At 40.9% G+C, this 17518-nt stretch overlaps 1 protein-coding gene across 11 annotated transcripts in view; it reads right to left on the reverse strand.

Annotated features, from left to right (window-relative positions):
- The window catches only part of PITPNM2 (phosphatidylinositol transfer protein membrane associated 2), a 317406-nt gene that overhangs the window by 49325 nt on the left and 250563 nt on the right, over positions 1-17518 (reverse strand). For all 11 annotated transcript variants that reach the window (XR_009759680.1, XM_061603246.1, XM_061603252.1 and 8 more), the window contains 3 exons: positions 9649-9893; positions 3317-3506; positions 1708-1827 (listed from right to left, as the gene is read on the reverse strand). Coding sequence is in view for 10 of the 11 variants with exons in the window: in XM_061603246.1 (XP_061459230.1) it covers positions 1708-1827; positions 3317-3506; positions 9649-9893 (555 nt within the window). In the remaining variant the exon portion in view is untranslated. The remainder of the gene's footprint in view (positions 1-1707; positions 1828-3316; positions 3507-9648; positions 9894-17518) is intronic.

Raw genomic sequence — 17518 nt, forward strand, 5'->3', positions numbered from 1 at the left:
TATGGTGTTCATCTTTTAGTGGGGTGGGTAGGACTTGTCCCTTTGTGTTGTTGGATGAGCATTTTAGGAATTCTGTATAGTACACTGTTATACATGTTCTGGTTTTTAATTGTTTGTATTTTATCTTGTTAAGTCACTTTGAGTATTTTTGTGTAAAGTGACTAACAAATGTACATGATGATGATGTCATTAATATAGTGTGTGTGGTACTACTCAGCACAATAGCCCAGAGGAGCTTACAATCTAAAGTTCAGTAGAGGGGGAACAACAGAAGAACAGGGAGGCAGGGGAAGAATAAGGAAAAAGTGCAATTATTACAGCTACACATACTTAAGTCTTATTTACAGTAGGGATATGAGGAGAAGGAGGTTGTGCCAAAGGCTTCATGGAAAAAGCAAGTTTTGAGGAAGGGTTTGAAGGATGTAAGAGAGGTGGCATCACCACAGAGGAGTTTTGGGTAGGGATGTTGGTGAATTCTGATGAAGACAGAAAAGGAAGCAGAAATTGCTGCACGTTCCTCTGTGGTCAGGAACGGAAATCAGTCAAGCAAATACTATCACTATTCATTTACATTATTGCTTTTAAGTCCGCAAATGAAATGTAATTAATGACTTTTTTTACATTGTTTCAACACTCCCTTTACATTGAAATAAATGTAAGTTATGTAACTTATATTAAATAGTGGACAGCAAGATGAATAACGTAGTATTTGGCGGAAAGTGAACTGCAATAGAATGGAAACAGCATTGATTGTGACGAATACAGTTCGGAACATAACTTGCTGTTTTCTTACAACCCTCATTCTGGGAGGCAGTTCTGGGCATACAGGGCAGCAATGGAGAAAGGGCAGACTTGTATAAGGGAGTCAGAAACCTTCAGACGGCTGAAGATGGACAATATGGATGTGTGAAAGTCACAGGCAAGGATGTGTCAGGATCTAAGGACTGAGAGACAGAACAGGGGTAAGGCCATTAAAGTCTTTGAAGATAAGGATGAGAAGCTTGTGAAGCAACTGGGAGTAGATGGAAAGCTAAGGGTTAAAGGAGTGGTGGAGTCACCTGCCCAGAGCAATGAGAGAGGTGAACAGTTTTGAAAGCAGAGCATTCTGCATAAAGGTGAGGGGGCCAAAGTGAGACAACAGAAGACCAGAGGGGAGAAGCTTGCTGTAGTCAAGGCTAGAGATGATCAGAGCATGAACCAGACAGTTGTCTTCCTGCTCAGAGTAGACCCGCTGAAATTAATGAAACTAAGTTAGTCACGTTTATTAACGTAGAATCATAGAATAGCAGAGTTGGAAGGGGCCTATAAGGCCATTGAATCCAATCCCCTGCTCAGTGCAGGAATCAAACTTCAATGGGTCTGTTCTGAGTAGAACACCACTCAACGTTTCTGCTGAGGAGACAGAGAGGAAGGGCTGTGTTTTTGTACTTTTAACATGCTCTGTGGGTGAGGTAGGAAAGAGCAATGCAATGCTGACAGGGCTTACTGTGTCCACACAAAAGATGTGTAGAGCACAGCTTAGGTCAGATGTGCTTTGAACCTGCAGACTTATGCCTTAAAAAAAAATTAAGTAGCGAGCCTCTGCCTCTCTTCTGGAACAAAGACAGCCTGTTCTACAAGTTTGGATTACTGAGATAAGATAGCATTTTTCTGTGGGGAGCCATGCATTTCCTTGCCATCCCATAATGTGGCTGTGTGTGTTTTTACCTGCACGCTTACAACACTCCCGCGCCGGCTACTGTTCTGACTCTCCGATATAGTCTGATTGCTGTAGCACAGAGCATCAAAGCCCAGGATCCCTCCTACGCAGTCCCCCACCAAACACACCTGGGCAAGAGAAAAGAAAAACCCCAAACCATTCATTGTTCCTTTCAAGGAACACCAACTGTTAAAATCCCAGAATTTAGAGCAGGCTTCCCCAACCTGGTCCCCACCGTGCTGGCTGGGGCTGATGGGAGTTGTAGTCCAAAATGTCTGGAGGGCACCACCAGGTTAGGGAAGGTTGGTGTAGAAATGTTGCTTTTACCACAGTCGACAGCTGCTTGTATGTTTTGGGGAGGGGTGAGCAAAACATGTGGATCTGTATGATTTGTACTGTGTCACTGAGTAAATGAATCAGTTCTTTTAACTGAACAGAAGCCTTATGCCTGACTGAAAAGTTGCCCCGATCAATTAGAGGGCAGCTTTTAATTTTTAGATTGCACATTTTTAAAATGGTAATTAATTTTAGTAACTGCTTGTGATTATTTACTTAGGAAAAAATGCAAGTATCATCTGATATCATAGATGAGGGATTTCTTTCTCTCTTTTCTCTTTCTAGCCCCCAGCTGCACTAGACATTCAAAGCAGTTATCATGCCACTTCAACCAGTCCTGGTTTCCCCCACAGAATCCTGGGAAGTGTAGTTTGTTAAGGGGTGCTGAGAGTTGTTAGGAGACTCCTATTCTCCTCACAGAGCTACTATTCCCAGAGTTCCCTGGGAAGAGGGATTGATTGTTAAAACCACTCTGGGAATTGTAGCTCTGTGAGGGGAATAGGAGTCTCCTAACAACTCTCAGCACCCCTTAATAACAAACTACACTTCCCAGGATTGTGTGTGGGAAGCCAGGACTGTTCGAAGTGGCATAAGAGTGCTTTCAATGTGTGGTGCACAAGGGGCCTCACTCTCACACAAAATTACAAATATATATGGTGGGGTGGAGAAGCTTCAGGCCTCTGTCTGGCCCTCAAAACTGTCCCCAGCCCACACCCCTCTCTGCCCATTTTGGACCCCAAGTGTTTTTGTCTTGCTGGAACACATCCTTGAACTCTTGAACGCCTCTTGCTTACCTAGATGGAGGATAGAGAGGGGTGCATGAGTGTGTGTAGAAACTAGCCTACTATACAAAAGTAAAATTAACATGAGTTGCTCAGTCCACTTTTGCCTCTGGCCCTGACATTTGGCCCTTGGAAGGTTGCCCAGAAGAGAATGTGGCCCTCATGGTAAAAAAAAATAGATCTTCCTATATAAGAGGAAGCGACTCTTAGATGTTGCCTGCCGATTTAACATCAAAAAACAAATACTGACTTTTTTCTTCAGAGCTATTGCTTTATTTGCGTCCAAATATATGCAGATTTAATCAATTGATTCATCTATTAAAATGTGAGTAATCAAGTAAGAGTTATTCAGTTGGGTGACAGAGCTAGTATTGATTTTTATTTTAAAAAATCCTCCTGCATTAATTGAAGATTTTTTTATAACCTTCCACAAAAAACAAGATAAAAGCTTTCCAGTCACTCTCCAGTTCATTGCCACCAACCACGGCAGCCTGCTAACCTGGCCACTGAATGACGTGCCTTCCTGGGATTTGATGAACTCGCTGTACACCTGATTGGCTCTCAGGATCACCGTGGCGACTGCCTCTTGGTACTGTGGGGATGATGTGGCCAGCAGAGGAAGCGCTGCGAGTGGAATGTGATCCTGGCTGTTGGAAAGGCAGCCTTCATCATAACTGTAAGGACTAAGGCTAAAGAGAACAGAGAGAAAGTTCAGGACTTTTCCTTTTCTATGGATGCCATGGAGCAGTGAAACCTCTGAAACTTACACCACATTAGCCAAGTTTGTGCTGTAATGGCCAGCTGCTGTGGCACTAGCTCCTAATATATGGGGACTTGCGGAGATGCACGGCAATGAGATTGCACAGTATTATTATTATCATTATTCTAGTACAGTGGTTCCCAAACCTTTCCCCCCACAGACCACTTGAAAATTGCTGAAGGTCTTGCCAGACCACCTAACAATTTCCCCCCTGCCTGTTGTAGTAACTGTCATGTGCTGTGCTAGAGGCTGTATGGTTTTTTTGGTTGTATTTTCATTGCGTCTTTTATTTCTTGTATTGCATCTCAGTGCATTTCATAGAATTCAAACTGTAATACAATACAATAAAAGAAGCAATGAAAACACAATTAAAAATCAATATGAATATTTAATACGGGCATGCCACAGACAAGCAGGGACCACAGTTTGGGAATCCTTGCTCTATTAAATTATTATATTATGAGAGGGAGTCTCAATCCCCAACTGAACCCTGCTTTCTGCAGGAAAGGGCATTCTGCAGATATTATCCTATCAGGAGGTCCACTCCACACAATGTCGGAATTGGGCATTTAGTGTGGCAGCACGTACCCTTTGGAACTCTCTCCTGTTCTGTATCAGACAGGCACCATTGTAATTGTCCATTCAACGCCTGTTGAAGACTTTCCTCTTTCAACAAATCTCCTAAATGGAGGTTTGTTTCTTTTTTAATCCCAGTTGGTATCTATGTCGGATATGAATTGATTTTATATATTTGATGTTGTTTTAAATTGGGTGGATTTCAATGCTAATCTTACTCAAAATAGATCCACTGAAATAAATCGATGTGACTTAACTTAGGTTCATTAATTCCAATGGGTGTACTTGGAGAAAGACATAGTTGAATACAACCTATTGTTTTTATATATGTAAAAGTTTTGTTTTTACATATGCAATTCTTCTGTATATGTTCTAATGGTATTATAAATTGCTTGGAGATGGATCATGGGAAGAAATTCATAAATTAAACAATTACATTTCTCTCCCGCTCTTCCTTCCAAAGGAGCCCAGGGTGGCAAACAAGAAAGTCATAGAATGATATAATTAAAAATAAAATAGAAACATATCTAAAACATTTAAAAACAATTAAGAGCATCTAAAAATATTTAATGCAACTTTTCTTACGTCAACTCTCTCCTGTCACATATAGACACACTAGAAAAAAAGATGCATTGACTCACAAATTTACCATCTTCTCTGCACATTCCCATTTGCTACACAGCACTACCTACTCTTTTTTTGTTGTTCAGACTCTGCACCAGAAGAATTAGTGTGATAATGCAGTCAGAATGTTAGACTTAGGTTCACATTCTCACTCAGCCATGATGCTTGTTGGCTGATCTCAGGCTAGTCACACTATTTATCTTTTTTCTTAACCTACCTTACAAGGTTGTTGGGAGGATAATTTAAAAACAAAAATCTATAAATGTATTTCTTCACACAGCATATTTCTTTTGTAAACCGCTTAGACGTTTTTCACAATCAAGTCATATATAAATTTTGTTAAATAAATAAATTAAAATAGTTAAACTATGGAATTCACTCCCACAAAAGCCAGTGATGGCCACCAACTTGGATGGCTTTAAAAGAGGATTAGACAATAGCTACTAACCATGATGGCTATGCTTCTGAATACCAGTTGCTGGAAACCACAGCAGGGGAGAGTGCTTTTGCGCTCAAGTCCTGCTGGTGGGCTTCCCATAAGCATGTGGTTGGCCACTGTGCAAACAGGACACTGGACTAGATGGGCCATTGGCCTGAACCAGCTAGGGCTCTTTTTATGATACACTGCCCAGAGCTCCTTTAAGGAAGAGCAGAACACAAATAAGAATGGCTCATCCCTTAGTCTCCCCTCGTGTGTCAGGCAGGCTTTGTAAGTTTTTTTTTAAAAAAACTGCACTTTAAGCAGTTATGCAAAAATATGTAAATCCTTCAACTCCCACTTTTGCCCCCAAACTGCATTTGTTATATTTTGTTTGTAATGTTACAGACAAAAACTCAAACTCCACGTTGAAGACCCATTTATTTCAAGCTGCTTTTAGCTGAGATGCTGATCTGAATTTCTGAGTTTTAATTGTATATATTGTTGGTAGATCTCCCACCCTCAGTGCTTACATGGGTTTTTTGTACGTCGTGGGAGGTTTTTTTAAACTCTAAAAGGTGGTGCAGCAATGTTTACAACAAATGCATAAATAAAATAAACCCTGTACCCAGATGAACATGGGACTTGCCTGGCATGCATTTGTCCTGTCCCCTTCTTCAGGGTCCCAGTGTTGGCCTGAGGAGGACTGATTCAGATGATGCTCCAGTTGCCCCACTCAAGGGGGAGCCCTTAGCAACCCCTTCTATACTGCCCCAGCTGGAAGATTTGGCTCTTCCATCATCCTCGGGATCTGAGGAGGGTTCCCCTGCAGCCTCTTCTGCTCCACAGCCACGCAGGAGCATGCAACTGCAGGACAGGCTACAGGTCCTTTAATTATTCAAAAGAGCTTTCCTGGCAGTGGGGTGGGAGACGTAGTCCAGCAACAGCTAGAAGTTCTAAGACTTTGCTAAAAAAAATCATCCCAAACTCAGCTAGCAGAAAGAACTAGGAGCTGCCCAGGGTCCTGTTTTGCCTTGCACTGCTGACCTGGACTGGAAGAGGCTCTGGTATTCATTGCCACATCCCCTGGGAGCCCCACACCCAAGCAGAACAGGATGCTCCATAGAGACAGAAGATTCTAGGGTGCTCTATCATTTTGCACATTGCAACCTCTCTGCCCCTTACTGGTTAGAGGGTCCTGCTGATGGGTCTCTTGTTCTGAATGCAGCCATCAGTCACACTACTCCGATGTATGTGGATGCAAAAGACAGGATGCACTTATTTATTTATTGTTCATTTTATTTACATAATTGATATGCTGCAGTTTCAACATAAATGTATGTTCCCAGGGCAGCGAGCAGAGTAGTAAGAAATAAAAATATATAATTTAAAAACAAAGGATACCAACTAATACAGCAAATAAATCAACAAACTAAAGAAGCAACAACCCATTCAAAAAGGGAATAAAATCATACTGCTCTAAGTCAAAGAATGCGTATATTAGCAGACTAGAAATGCTTTTGCCTGGCACCTAAATGATAGTAATGTGGTCTCCAGGCAGGTCTCCTTGGGGAGGGTACTGTGTGCTATCCCTGGAAAAACATTATGTGAGGACACACCTTGAGCTTTTAATAACTGAAACCCTGTTAAGGAGCAGATGATAAGACAAATATCTTCTAAGCAGTGGACCAAATCAGAAATAATTTAATTTTCTCTGCAAACGAACCATATGACAGCAAATCCCCTGCATGATTCAAGATTACAAACCCTCTTGCTATATACAACCACAGTCAATAGGAGATTTTAAAATCAATCCCTCCATCCAGCTACAAATTTCATCAGCTAAGGGAAATCTTCCAGTGCTCAAGAATAATTTTTTACCTCTCATACCTGGAGTCTGAGTGAGAGCTATTATCCAAGGGCTCCTTGCTCGCCAAACAAGTCTACAAATCCACATTTAAGACCTTCCCTGATTACTTTGAACAAATCAATTGTAGCTCTCCAAGTGCAATGCCATTACATTCATTACAGCCATGTATGAGATAAAGAATGAATGGCTTAGTGGATAATTAATAAAGTGTGCTCTTGACACCAGGGAGAATAGACGTCGCTGGCATTACAAATAGAGAAAATGGGCCCAGACGGGCTGTGTTCTTAAACAAATTGACTTATGAAGATGCTGTATTTTGTTTTTGATGTGGTTCAGTTTGTGTTTTGGGCTGCAAGCTGATGGAGAGGACTGCAGAGATGGCTCAGGAGGTGTGTGGAATAGCTCAGCATGCCACAGAAGAAGGTTATTATTCAGTCAACAGGTAATAAAATCTATTGGCAAGGACAAAGAATCCCAGGCTATTGTTTCCATATTCCCTTGATGACTACAACGGGGGGCAAAAAATATGTAATTTTAAAGCAAGCTGCAAGTGATTTGTATTTATTTAACAAAATTTATATACTGCTTGATTTTAATAAACCTCAAAGTGGTTTACAAAAAGAACATGACATATTAACATTATAAATAAAAAGACAGTTAAAAACAGATATTTAAAAACATTCAAAAACTAATCAAAATCAACAAGAAGCTAAAAAACAGATCAAAACATATGTAGCTTTTATACGTCTGGATAGTATTGCCTAAACAAAAATGTATTAAGCAGGCTCCAAAAAGAGTACAATGAGGGTGCCTGCTTTATGTCAATAGGCAGGGAGTTCCAAAGTGTAGGCACTGCCGCACTAAACAATTGTTTTGTTAAAACTGCAGAATGAGTATTATGTGGCACTTCTTAACAGTGCCAGTTCCTCAGATCGAAGTGATCGAGTGGGCATATATATGGGGTAAGGTGATTTCCAACATACCTATGGAATTTATTTGGCTTTAAATGACAGCAAGGCAGGGGAAAAAAGAGACAGCAAGCAAGCCTACTGTCCAGCCTTGGTGAGAATGAGCCCACAATGGAATCTGGAGGAAGGTAAGGCAGAGGTCTGGAGCAAAAAACAAGAGCAAGGGCTAACAGGCAGAGGCTGTGTATCAACTTGAAGGGTCAGAAACCAGAATCAGGGAGCAAGAGTGGCCACAGGCAGGCCCATCAGGACCTTGAACAGGTCCAGGGGAAGAGACTAACAAGTCCTGAGTGCTAGCTGAGCCCTTATATCAGGGGTGGGGAATCTGTGGTCCTTCAGATAAGCCCGGACCATTGGCCATGTTGGTGGGGCAGATGGGAGTTGGTGTCCCACAACACCCAAAGAGGTACCGATTCTCCACCTGAGCCTGACTGCCTTTCCTAGGCCTCACCTCCTTGGTGGACAATGGAGATGGCAGCCCTCTGCCCTGGAACCCGGCATTCTATCGCCTCTCTTCTTATCTCTCACCGGACATTTTTGCTTGCGGTGGTGAAGAGGCTCAGCCCGGAGGCCCATGGGGATGAGGACGCTGGTCCCTCAGTAGGTCTGTCTTGGGAGTCTCAGGTTTTGCAGGGGTTCGGATTCTGATGCTGCCTTCTTGATGGACTCAGGCTCAAGGGCAAAGACTAGAGCTGGTGCTTCTGTGGATTGTGTTACTGGCCCTTCTGATTAAGTTGGGCCCGCTCTCTTCAAGTCACTATTGGTTGACTGGGTTATGACACCTACCACCATGATGGCTCTTTCATATCACCGTCAACACTTCTCTTCCTCTTTTTAAAAGACAAAAAATGGACTCTGTCCAGACTAGGGATGTTGGAGGATTCTGACAAAAATGGAAAAGGATGCAGACATTGCTGCAGTTACCGGGTTTGTCTGTTGTCTGGAATGGAAATCAGTCATGCAAATATGATTGGTATTTGTTTATAATGTTGTTGTCTTTTAAAGTCCACAAATTATATATAATTAATTACTTTCCTTTTTACATTGTTTTGATATTTGCTTTACATTGAAATGAATGTAAGTTACATAAGTTATGTAACTTACATTAAACAGCAGACAGCTAGACGAATGATGTAGTATTTTGCAGAAACCAAATTGCAGTGGAATGGAAATGGCGCTGATTGTGACAAACACAGGTTGGAATGGAAATTGCTGCCTTCTTACATCCCTAGTCCAGACTAACATGGCTGATTCACAGACCTCTCATGTTTCCCTATGGAATTGTGCCACTGAATTCCAACATAATTGCCTGAATGTCCAAGGAGAACATATGCAGAGTAGCTTGACACACCTTGACACATCCATCTCCAACCTGGTGCCCTCCATATGTTTTGGACTACAACTCCCATCAGCCCCAGCCAGCACATGCTGGCTGGGGCTGATGGGAATTGTTGTTCAAAACATCTGGAGGGCATCAGGTTGGAGAAAGATGCCTTAAAGAAAAAATCATAGTTTGAAACACAACTCCCCCCTTCCCTAAATGACACCCCATCTCCTTCTTCCTCTCTCTTTCTCCTGCCAAACTCCTTTTTGAAAAATCAAGCAGTAAACTCACTTGGAGACGAGTGAAAATGCTTCAGAGCAGATAGCTGGACAAGGAACTAATCTGATGGCTATACGCCCGAGGGCCGCTGGGTAATGGACCCGAATGACGGTGTCAAAGGCGGTGTTGATGGTGTTGACATCGCCTTGTTTAGAGCTCTGGTCACCACTTCCTGTATCCAGGATGTTGCCTCCATGCAGCACCAAGAGAAGGACATGGAGTTTGCTTGGCTGTACTAGTGGAGGCACAACCTCATCCTGAAAGACAGGAGCAAGAAATACAAGATTAGTTATTGGAACAAATTTGTTCCAAGGACCAAATTTGAGGAAGGGCCATAGCTCAGTGGCAAGGCATCATCCTTGCATGCAGAAGGTCCCAGGTTCAATCCCCAGCATTTCTGGATAGGGTTGGAAGAGACTCCTGCCTGAAACCCTGGAGAGCCACTGCTAGTCAGTGTAGATGCTACTGACCTAGATGGACCAATGGCCTGACGCTTCCTACTGTAGAACAATGATTCTTGGCTATTTATCGATTGTCTGGAAACTTTCAGATCATGAAATATTATAGATATATTGGGTAGGGTTTCCCCCCCAAAGTATTATACAATACAGAAATACTTTTAATAAGGTTATAATAAATTAAAGGCATCATATGGTTGTACATTGTCTTGGAATTTATCATTCCAAAACCTAAGGGATATAGCCAATCTTTTCACAAATCTATTTGGCTGATTTATACATATATTCTTAAAGTAAGTCAATGTTATAATTGTTGGAATAATAGACAGTATTTTCTCGATCCAATCTAATAAGGTTGGTGCATTACTCTTCTTCCAGTTCTTCGCTATAATTTTTACAGCTGTTAATAAATTGACAACCACCTCCATATCGTGTTCTGGAACTGTATTTTTTAAAAAACTATTTGGGGCTCATAAAATAACCTACCATTTTTGTGATGGTATTAGAGACTATAGTCCAACAGATTTGAATAATAGGGCACTCCCAAAATATATTCATGAGATCTGCTCTTCCAACTCCACATCTCCAACAATGGGTAGCTTTAATGGTTAAACCCCTGGTACTTCAGCACTGAAATAATCCAGTAGCCCCAACAATAGATTCTTGGACACTATAAATGGCTGCATTTGTGTTATGTGAGATGATGATACATAAACAAAGGGATAAGCTGGAACAGTTACAAAAAACATGGGAGTACTTTCCTGGACCTCTTTCAGTTTCTGATTGTTTTTATGTGCTGTTTGACATATCTTTACCTTAATTGTATACTGTGATTCAGCATGTTTATTCTCTTTTATAATTGAGCATCAGTGCAGCATAAAAGCTGACTTCTTCATGCAACATGGTATTATTGCTGGGAGAGAAGGGGCACTGACACTACAAGTTAATTATCAAACCCAACAAAGTTTACCTATATGCACCGAGGATTATTTAGAAAATGTATCATGGCTCACAGTGGCCACAACTCAAAGGGGAAATTCTGGACTGGCTATGTTAGAGACTAGAGGAAAATGCCTGACAGAAAAGAAAGCAGCTGACTGTGCTCTAAGCTTGCTGGACTTTGTGGTTTTCACTGATTCCACTTTGGATCCAGCACTACCTTTTATTGCTGGTGGATCCCTAGACTGAATTTGTCCAGTCTACAGAAAGAGATGTTCAGGAAGACATTCTCAGGCCACATCTGCACTATACATTTAAAACATTATTATGTCACTTTAAACAGCCTTGGCTTCTCTCAAAGAATCCAGAAAAGTGTAGTTTGTTAAGGGTTCTGAGAATTGTTAGGAGAACCCATTCCCCTCACAGAGCTACAATTCCCAGAGTTCCCAGAGAAGAGGGATTGATGGTTAAACTACTCCTGGAACTATAACTCTGTGGGGGGAATAGGGGGTCTTCTTTAAGAACTCTCAGCACCCTTAACGAACTACAGTTCTCAGGATTCTTTGGGGGAAGCCATAACTGTTTAAAGCGGTATCATAGTGCTCTAAATGTATAGTGTGGATGTCTTCTCAGTTTCTAGTCCCCATCCATTAAAGCAGGAATGACCAGCTTCTGCATTCTCAGAGACCACTGTGGCTACTACTCTGGTGACTGGAACAATCTCGGCCTGCCTACCCCCCACCCCCGATAATTGACAAAGTTCTATAATAAAGCTAGCATAAACTGGCAGCTTCAAATGCCTTTGGTAATTCCTCCTCAATATGTGTGTGTGTGTGGGTGGAATGGGACTGAGGATTTAACTTGTGTCCTCATAGAGGGCAGATTTGCTACAGTTCCTATTGAGGTAAGTGCTGTCTGTGTAATCAACTGGAACTTGAAATAGTTTCCCATGTGTTTTTTTATTGTAGATTTTATCAAGGGGTCAGAGAACATATAATCTATTCACTAATCGGCAAAAAACCTTGCGGTTTAAGAATGTACCTATAGCCCACAGATATTTCTACCAAACTTTAAAAAGCAGGAAAATTGTGCAGCTATACTGAGTGCACTAGGGGAGCAGGAGACCTGACCTCCTCTCTGAGATATCGTACTGCCCTACAAATTTGTCAAAATGCAAACACAATTTGGGTTGGTCTTTCACAGTCCAATCCACTTCCTGTGTAGCTTGGAAGAATTGGGTAACATGTGCCTCTGAGCATATGGTGAGTGGTGGCAACACCTGCCATCTCCAAAGATGGAGAATTATATTTTTGTATGTTTGTTGGTGTTCTTCTTACTTTGCTTCTTTCCTGTGTTACTAATGTTTCTACAGAGAATCGAAACTAGAACATTTTATTTCCCTCATTATTCATCCTAGAAATCTGTGTCAAATTTATTTTTATTAATTTCGATGTCACACGATGGTGAAGATAGCCTTTTTTGTTTCAAACTGGAGGTTATGGTCTATTTCTATTTTGGGTGCATTAACAGTTGGACCTGAAACTGCAGTTTATGTAAAATCAGACTGATTACAATATGCTGCTACTTTAGCAATGGCTCTAGTTGTTGGAAAAAAGAGGATGCATGTTTTCAGCCTGCTATGTTTAAATCACTTTATTTAAGGCAAGGTGTTCACGATCAATTAAAAACATTGAGCACACCTAGAATTTTGCTAGAATATATTTCACCTACCACTGTTTTATCTTGTGCAAATTGAGACACTTCTGAGGTCCACTGGAGGCTATTTTGCAGAAGTCAGTGCCATTATTCCACAATTATGTTTGGAGTTTTTTTACTATAAATTTTGCAAAGTGTTGCTGTACTTCACATATTCACAGAAACAAAAGCAAAAGAAAATGATTTCCTATAGAAAACTTCACTAAAATTGCAAAGTAAATCAGACATATTTAAAGTGACCATCTGAACTATATCAACTGTCTTAATAATGTTGCTTCCTCCCGGCTAAAACAAGATCAACACAGGACATATCTTCTTTCTATTATCTGGGCTGATTACAGGTGTTGCCACCACTCACCATATGCTCAGAGGCACATGTTACCCAATTCTTCCAAGCTACACAGCAAGTGGATTGGACTGTGAAAGACCAACCCAAATTGTGTTTGTATTTTGACAACTTTGTAGGTCAGTACAATATCTCAGAGGAGTTCAGGTCTCCTGCTCCCCTGGTTCATTCACTATAGCTGCCCAAATTCCCTGCTTTTTAAAGTTTGGTAGAAATATCTGTGGGCTATAGGCACATTCTTAAACCGCAAGGTTTTTTGCCGATTAGTGAATTTCCCTGCTTTTTAATCCGGGAGGTAAGAAATGGGATCCTGTGCAAGTTTGCTGAGAATGGATTGATCATTTGCATGCTTATTGAGTTAAGTGGGATTTACACACACACACACCAGGCAATCATGCTTAGGATAGGTGAAACTGACCACAGGGGATGGGGAAGGGAGGAGGGGGAGGAGTGGAAAGGCAGAGGGGAGGACTGGGATGGGAGCAGGCAGGAGGGGGAGGGGAGAAGGACAGATGTGGTCATTTGCATGTTTATTGAGTTCAGTGGGATTTACTCCCATGCAATCATGCTTAGGATAGGTAAAACTGACTGGGGGGGAGGGACGGAGGGCTGGAGTGGGCAGGGAAGGCGGAAGAAGGAAGAGGGGAGGAGAAAGGGAGAGGAAAGGGGAAGGAGGGAAAAGGCAGGTCTGATCATTTGTATGATTATTGAGCTGAATCGGATATACTCCTATGCAATCATGATTAGGATAGGTAAAACTGACCAGGCTGGGCCTGCCAACCAAGACGTCTTCTGTATCTTTCACAGTTGGGCAGGGGGAAGGGACAATTCTACGTTGTGGTTTTTCCCATTACAATGTTGCAAGAACACCGGCACTTGGCTGACTTTCTCTTCTCCTAAAGATACAGGATCAGTCTCAGGCCCTGAACCTGGCAACCCTACCTCCCACCCAAATTTAAAACAAAGCTGTCCCTGGCCACATCCACACCAGGCCTCTATTACACTTTGGACAATCATTAGTTATTTATCTATTTATTTAGTGTATTTATATACCGCCCCATAGCCGAAGCTCTCTGGGCAGTTTACAATAACTAAAAACATTAAAAACAAATATACAAATTTAAAAACACATCTTTCAAAAACAATTTAAAAGAATTTATCATGGCTTCTCTCAAAGCCATGGCTCAAAGCCAAGCATGGCTTCTCTCAAAGAATCCTGAGAAGTGTAGTTAGTGAAGGGTGCTGAGAGTTGCTAGGAGACGCCCTGTTCCTCTCACAGACCTTCAATCAGAGTGGCTGACTGTTAACCATTCTCTCAGGGGAATAGGAGTCTCCTGTCAGCACCCTTCACAAACTACACTTCCCAGGATTCTTTGAGGGAAGCCATGACTGTCTCAAGTGAAATCAAGTCTGGTGTGGGTGTGGCCCTCTTATTAGCCAAGCCCAGCAGCTGTGAGGCTTTTAGAACTCTGACAGTTGGCCCTTACTGAGCATGCCCCGCGTTATAATAGGCTTCCAGCCAAAATTTCTTAAATTAATTAAAAATCAGCCAGGCATTTTTTAAACTTTTAATCTGCAGCACATGAAGGTCAGAGTATGGGGCAACATCAGTATTAGGATTACAGGGACTTCCGGGAAGGGTGACTTAGCCTGTGCCTGCTTTTGAGACGGGCTCCTGCCTCAAAAGAAGCTTATTCAGATATATCAGTCAGTTTTTTCTTTTTTTTTTGACTGATTAAACTTCTCCCGGGTAGGGAGAAACGAAGAGATTAACCTCAAAGCCTATTTTTGTTGGGACGACCAGATCTCATTAATTTATGGGACGAGGTCCAGCCGACGAAGGTGGGACGGATTTTCAACAGCAAGCTCTATCTGTTAAAGCGAACGTTCATCTTATCTTCTAAGAGAGAACGCACTAACAGGCAAGCACCCTTCTTTCTATATTTTTCTTTTACTTGACTTAAATTGTTGCTGTTTAAAAGAGATTTGCCAGATTGATCGGTTTTTGACATCTCACTGGGGAGCCGTAACTTCTCTCTGCTACGCACTAATTAATAGCTTATCTCTATTTTTGTTGCAAAAAGCTGTCCTGGATTTGCATTCTAAAGATACACACAGAAGAGGGATTTCTATTCCAGATTTTTATTTTGAAAAATATTATACTGTTTTGAGACTACTCTCTTTTTGGTCTATTTTATTTTGACGAATCTGTTTCTTGACGATTGCCATTAATTGCTTCGATCCTGGGAACTGCATTTTGTTTACTTAACTATTGGAGAGATAAGGCTGTCTGCTCTGTTTATACTGTGATGTCACCAAGTTTGGAGTATTAACCCAATTGTTGCTGAAATAAGAAGTGGTTTTCCTATATTTTTCTTTTAAAATGGCAATTAAGAAAGTGGCTGAGAATCTGGAAATAACTATGTTTCAGAGAATAATGAATGAGATTGAGATAACGAAAATTGAATTGAGTAAAATGAAGCAGGAGATTAAAGATATAAGGGTCCCTGTGAGAGAGGTGACCCTGGAAGGGGTCCCTGTGAGAGAGGAGACCCCGGAGATTGGAATAGGGGTCCCTGTGAGAGAGGAGACCCTGGAGACTGGAATAGGGGTCCCTGTGAGAGAGGAGATCCCGGAGATTGGAACAAACGTGGAACAGGAACAAGATTTGGAGTCTATGGACTTTAGAAATAAAATCTATTGTTTGGAACTCAATGTTATCTCTGAAGAAATTAATGAAGATTCTAGAGATAAAGTTATCAATGGCATGGATTATCTTCTGGACTGGAATGATGTGATGGAGCCCAATATAGAGAAAATCTATGGAATTAACTGCAGCCATGTGACAATGGAAAAACTTTTAAGAGATGACCCAGTGTATTTTGAAAAAAAGAACAGAGATATGATTTTACAGCAGTATTTCAGCAACTTATTCAGAATGGATGGCAAGAAAATATTTGGGATAGAGGTAATTCCCATCAGACTCTTATTATATGACTATGGCTTTGACAGCAAGATTATTATGGAATACTGATAATGGAAGATTGGATATTGAAATTACTGGACTTAACAAGACTACTGAAGATGGAAGGTGGAAAATGGAACTAATAGAGATAATAGAACAATGGCTACTGAAATTACTGAACCTAACAGATTCTGATGTGATGGATTAATTGAAATGTTTATTTTGACTATGGTTATGACAATAAGATTATCATAATTAGTAATGAGATGGATTAATCGATATGCTTATCTGGAAAAAAAAATTGATAGATATATTTCTTAAAGAATTGAAACCTCTCTTTGACTTTTTGTGGAAAGAATAAAGTAATGTTTATGAGATTTGATGATTAAGTAAGATAACTACTGGAGGAAAGTGATTTTATAATATGACTTAAGAGACAGGATTGCTATATATTATAGACTTATAACTGATTTGATCTTTGACAAATGGGAAGTCAATATTTTACTCTTTATTTTTTATTTTTTATTTTTTTTTCTTCTTTTCTTTTTTTCTTTTTGTTTAACTATTTTTGATTTTGTTTTTTGTCTTTGAATGTTTTATGATTTTGTCTTGTATGTTTTATGAAAATCTGAATAAAAATTATTGAAAAAAAAAAAAAAAGTATTAGGATTACAGGTACTCTGTGAACATGGCTGATTTTTAATGAATTTCAACAGATTATAACTCTCAGAGAAAAAAGTCCAAAAGGGCTCTGAGGTTTTTTTCTCTCTTTTTACACTTTGAACTGTCTATTCTCTCTGACTGTTTTGTGTATCGCCATGAAAATTGACAGGGTTGTTAAGCAAGCGTTTCTGAGTTCAGAACTGTAAGTTTTGTAAGGTTTTGTTTTGAAACGAGCTTATGGGAAGCCTCAGAATGGCATGGGGGGATATTTTCCATTTAACTCTCGTGGCTGTATAATCCCCTCATGAGACAGTTTCCAGGTAGATCTTTAGTGACTCTTCTGAGAATTTTCCCTGTGTGTGTGTGTGTCTAATATATTCATTACTGAACAGGCAGCAATATTTTCAAATGTAGCAAAATCTCTTAGACATTCAATGGCTGTTAGCTTTTAATCATCTTTGCTCTTTTGATTTGAGATTATGTATTTATATGGTTGGATTTTTTTAATGGTTGGTTGACAGCAATAAAAATGTTGCTGTGTTTCCTCATAGATTCCCCACCACCCCCACTCCCAAGAGGCAGACTGCAAGTGGACCTTCACCTTTCTAGAATGCACATGAGATAGCGGCCCAGTAACTCCCACCAGCGTGTGAGGGGTGGTGGTGAAGTGACAGCAGCAGTGAGTTCACTGGGACAGGGATGGGGTTGGCCAGAAGCAAGTTTGGCGGAGCTCCGTGTTGGTGGCACCAGCATCCTACAAGTGTGTGGGGTGTCAGTGCCATCAGCTTGGAGCTC

The sequence above is a fragment of the Rhineura floridana genome, chromosome 19 (genome assembly GCF_030035675.1).
Source record: "Rhineura floridana isolate rRhiFlo1 chromosome 19, rRhiFlo1.hap2, whole genome shotgun sequence".
Taxonomy (NCBI): Eukaryota; Metazoa; Chordata; class Lepidosauria; order Squamata; family Rhineuridae; genus Rhineura; species Rhineura floridana.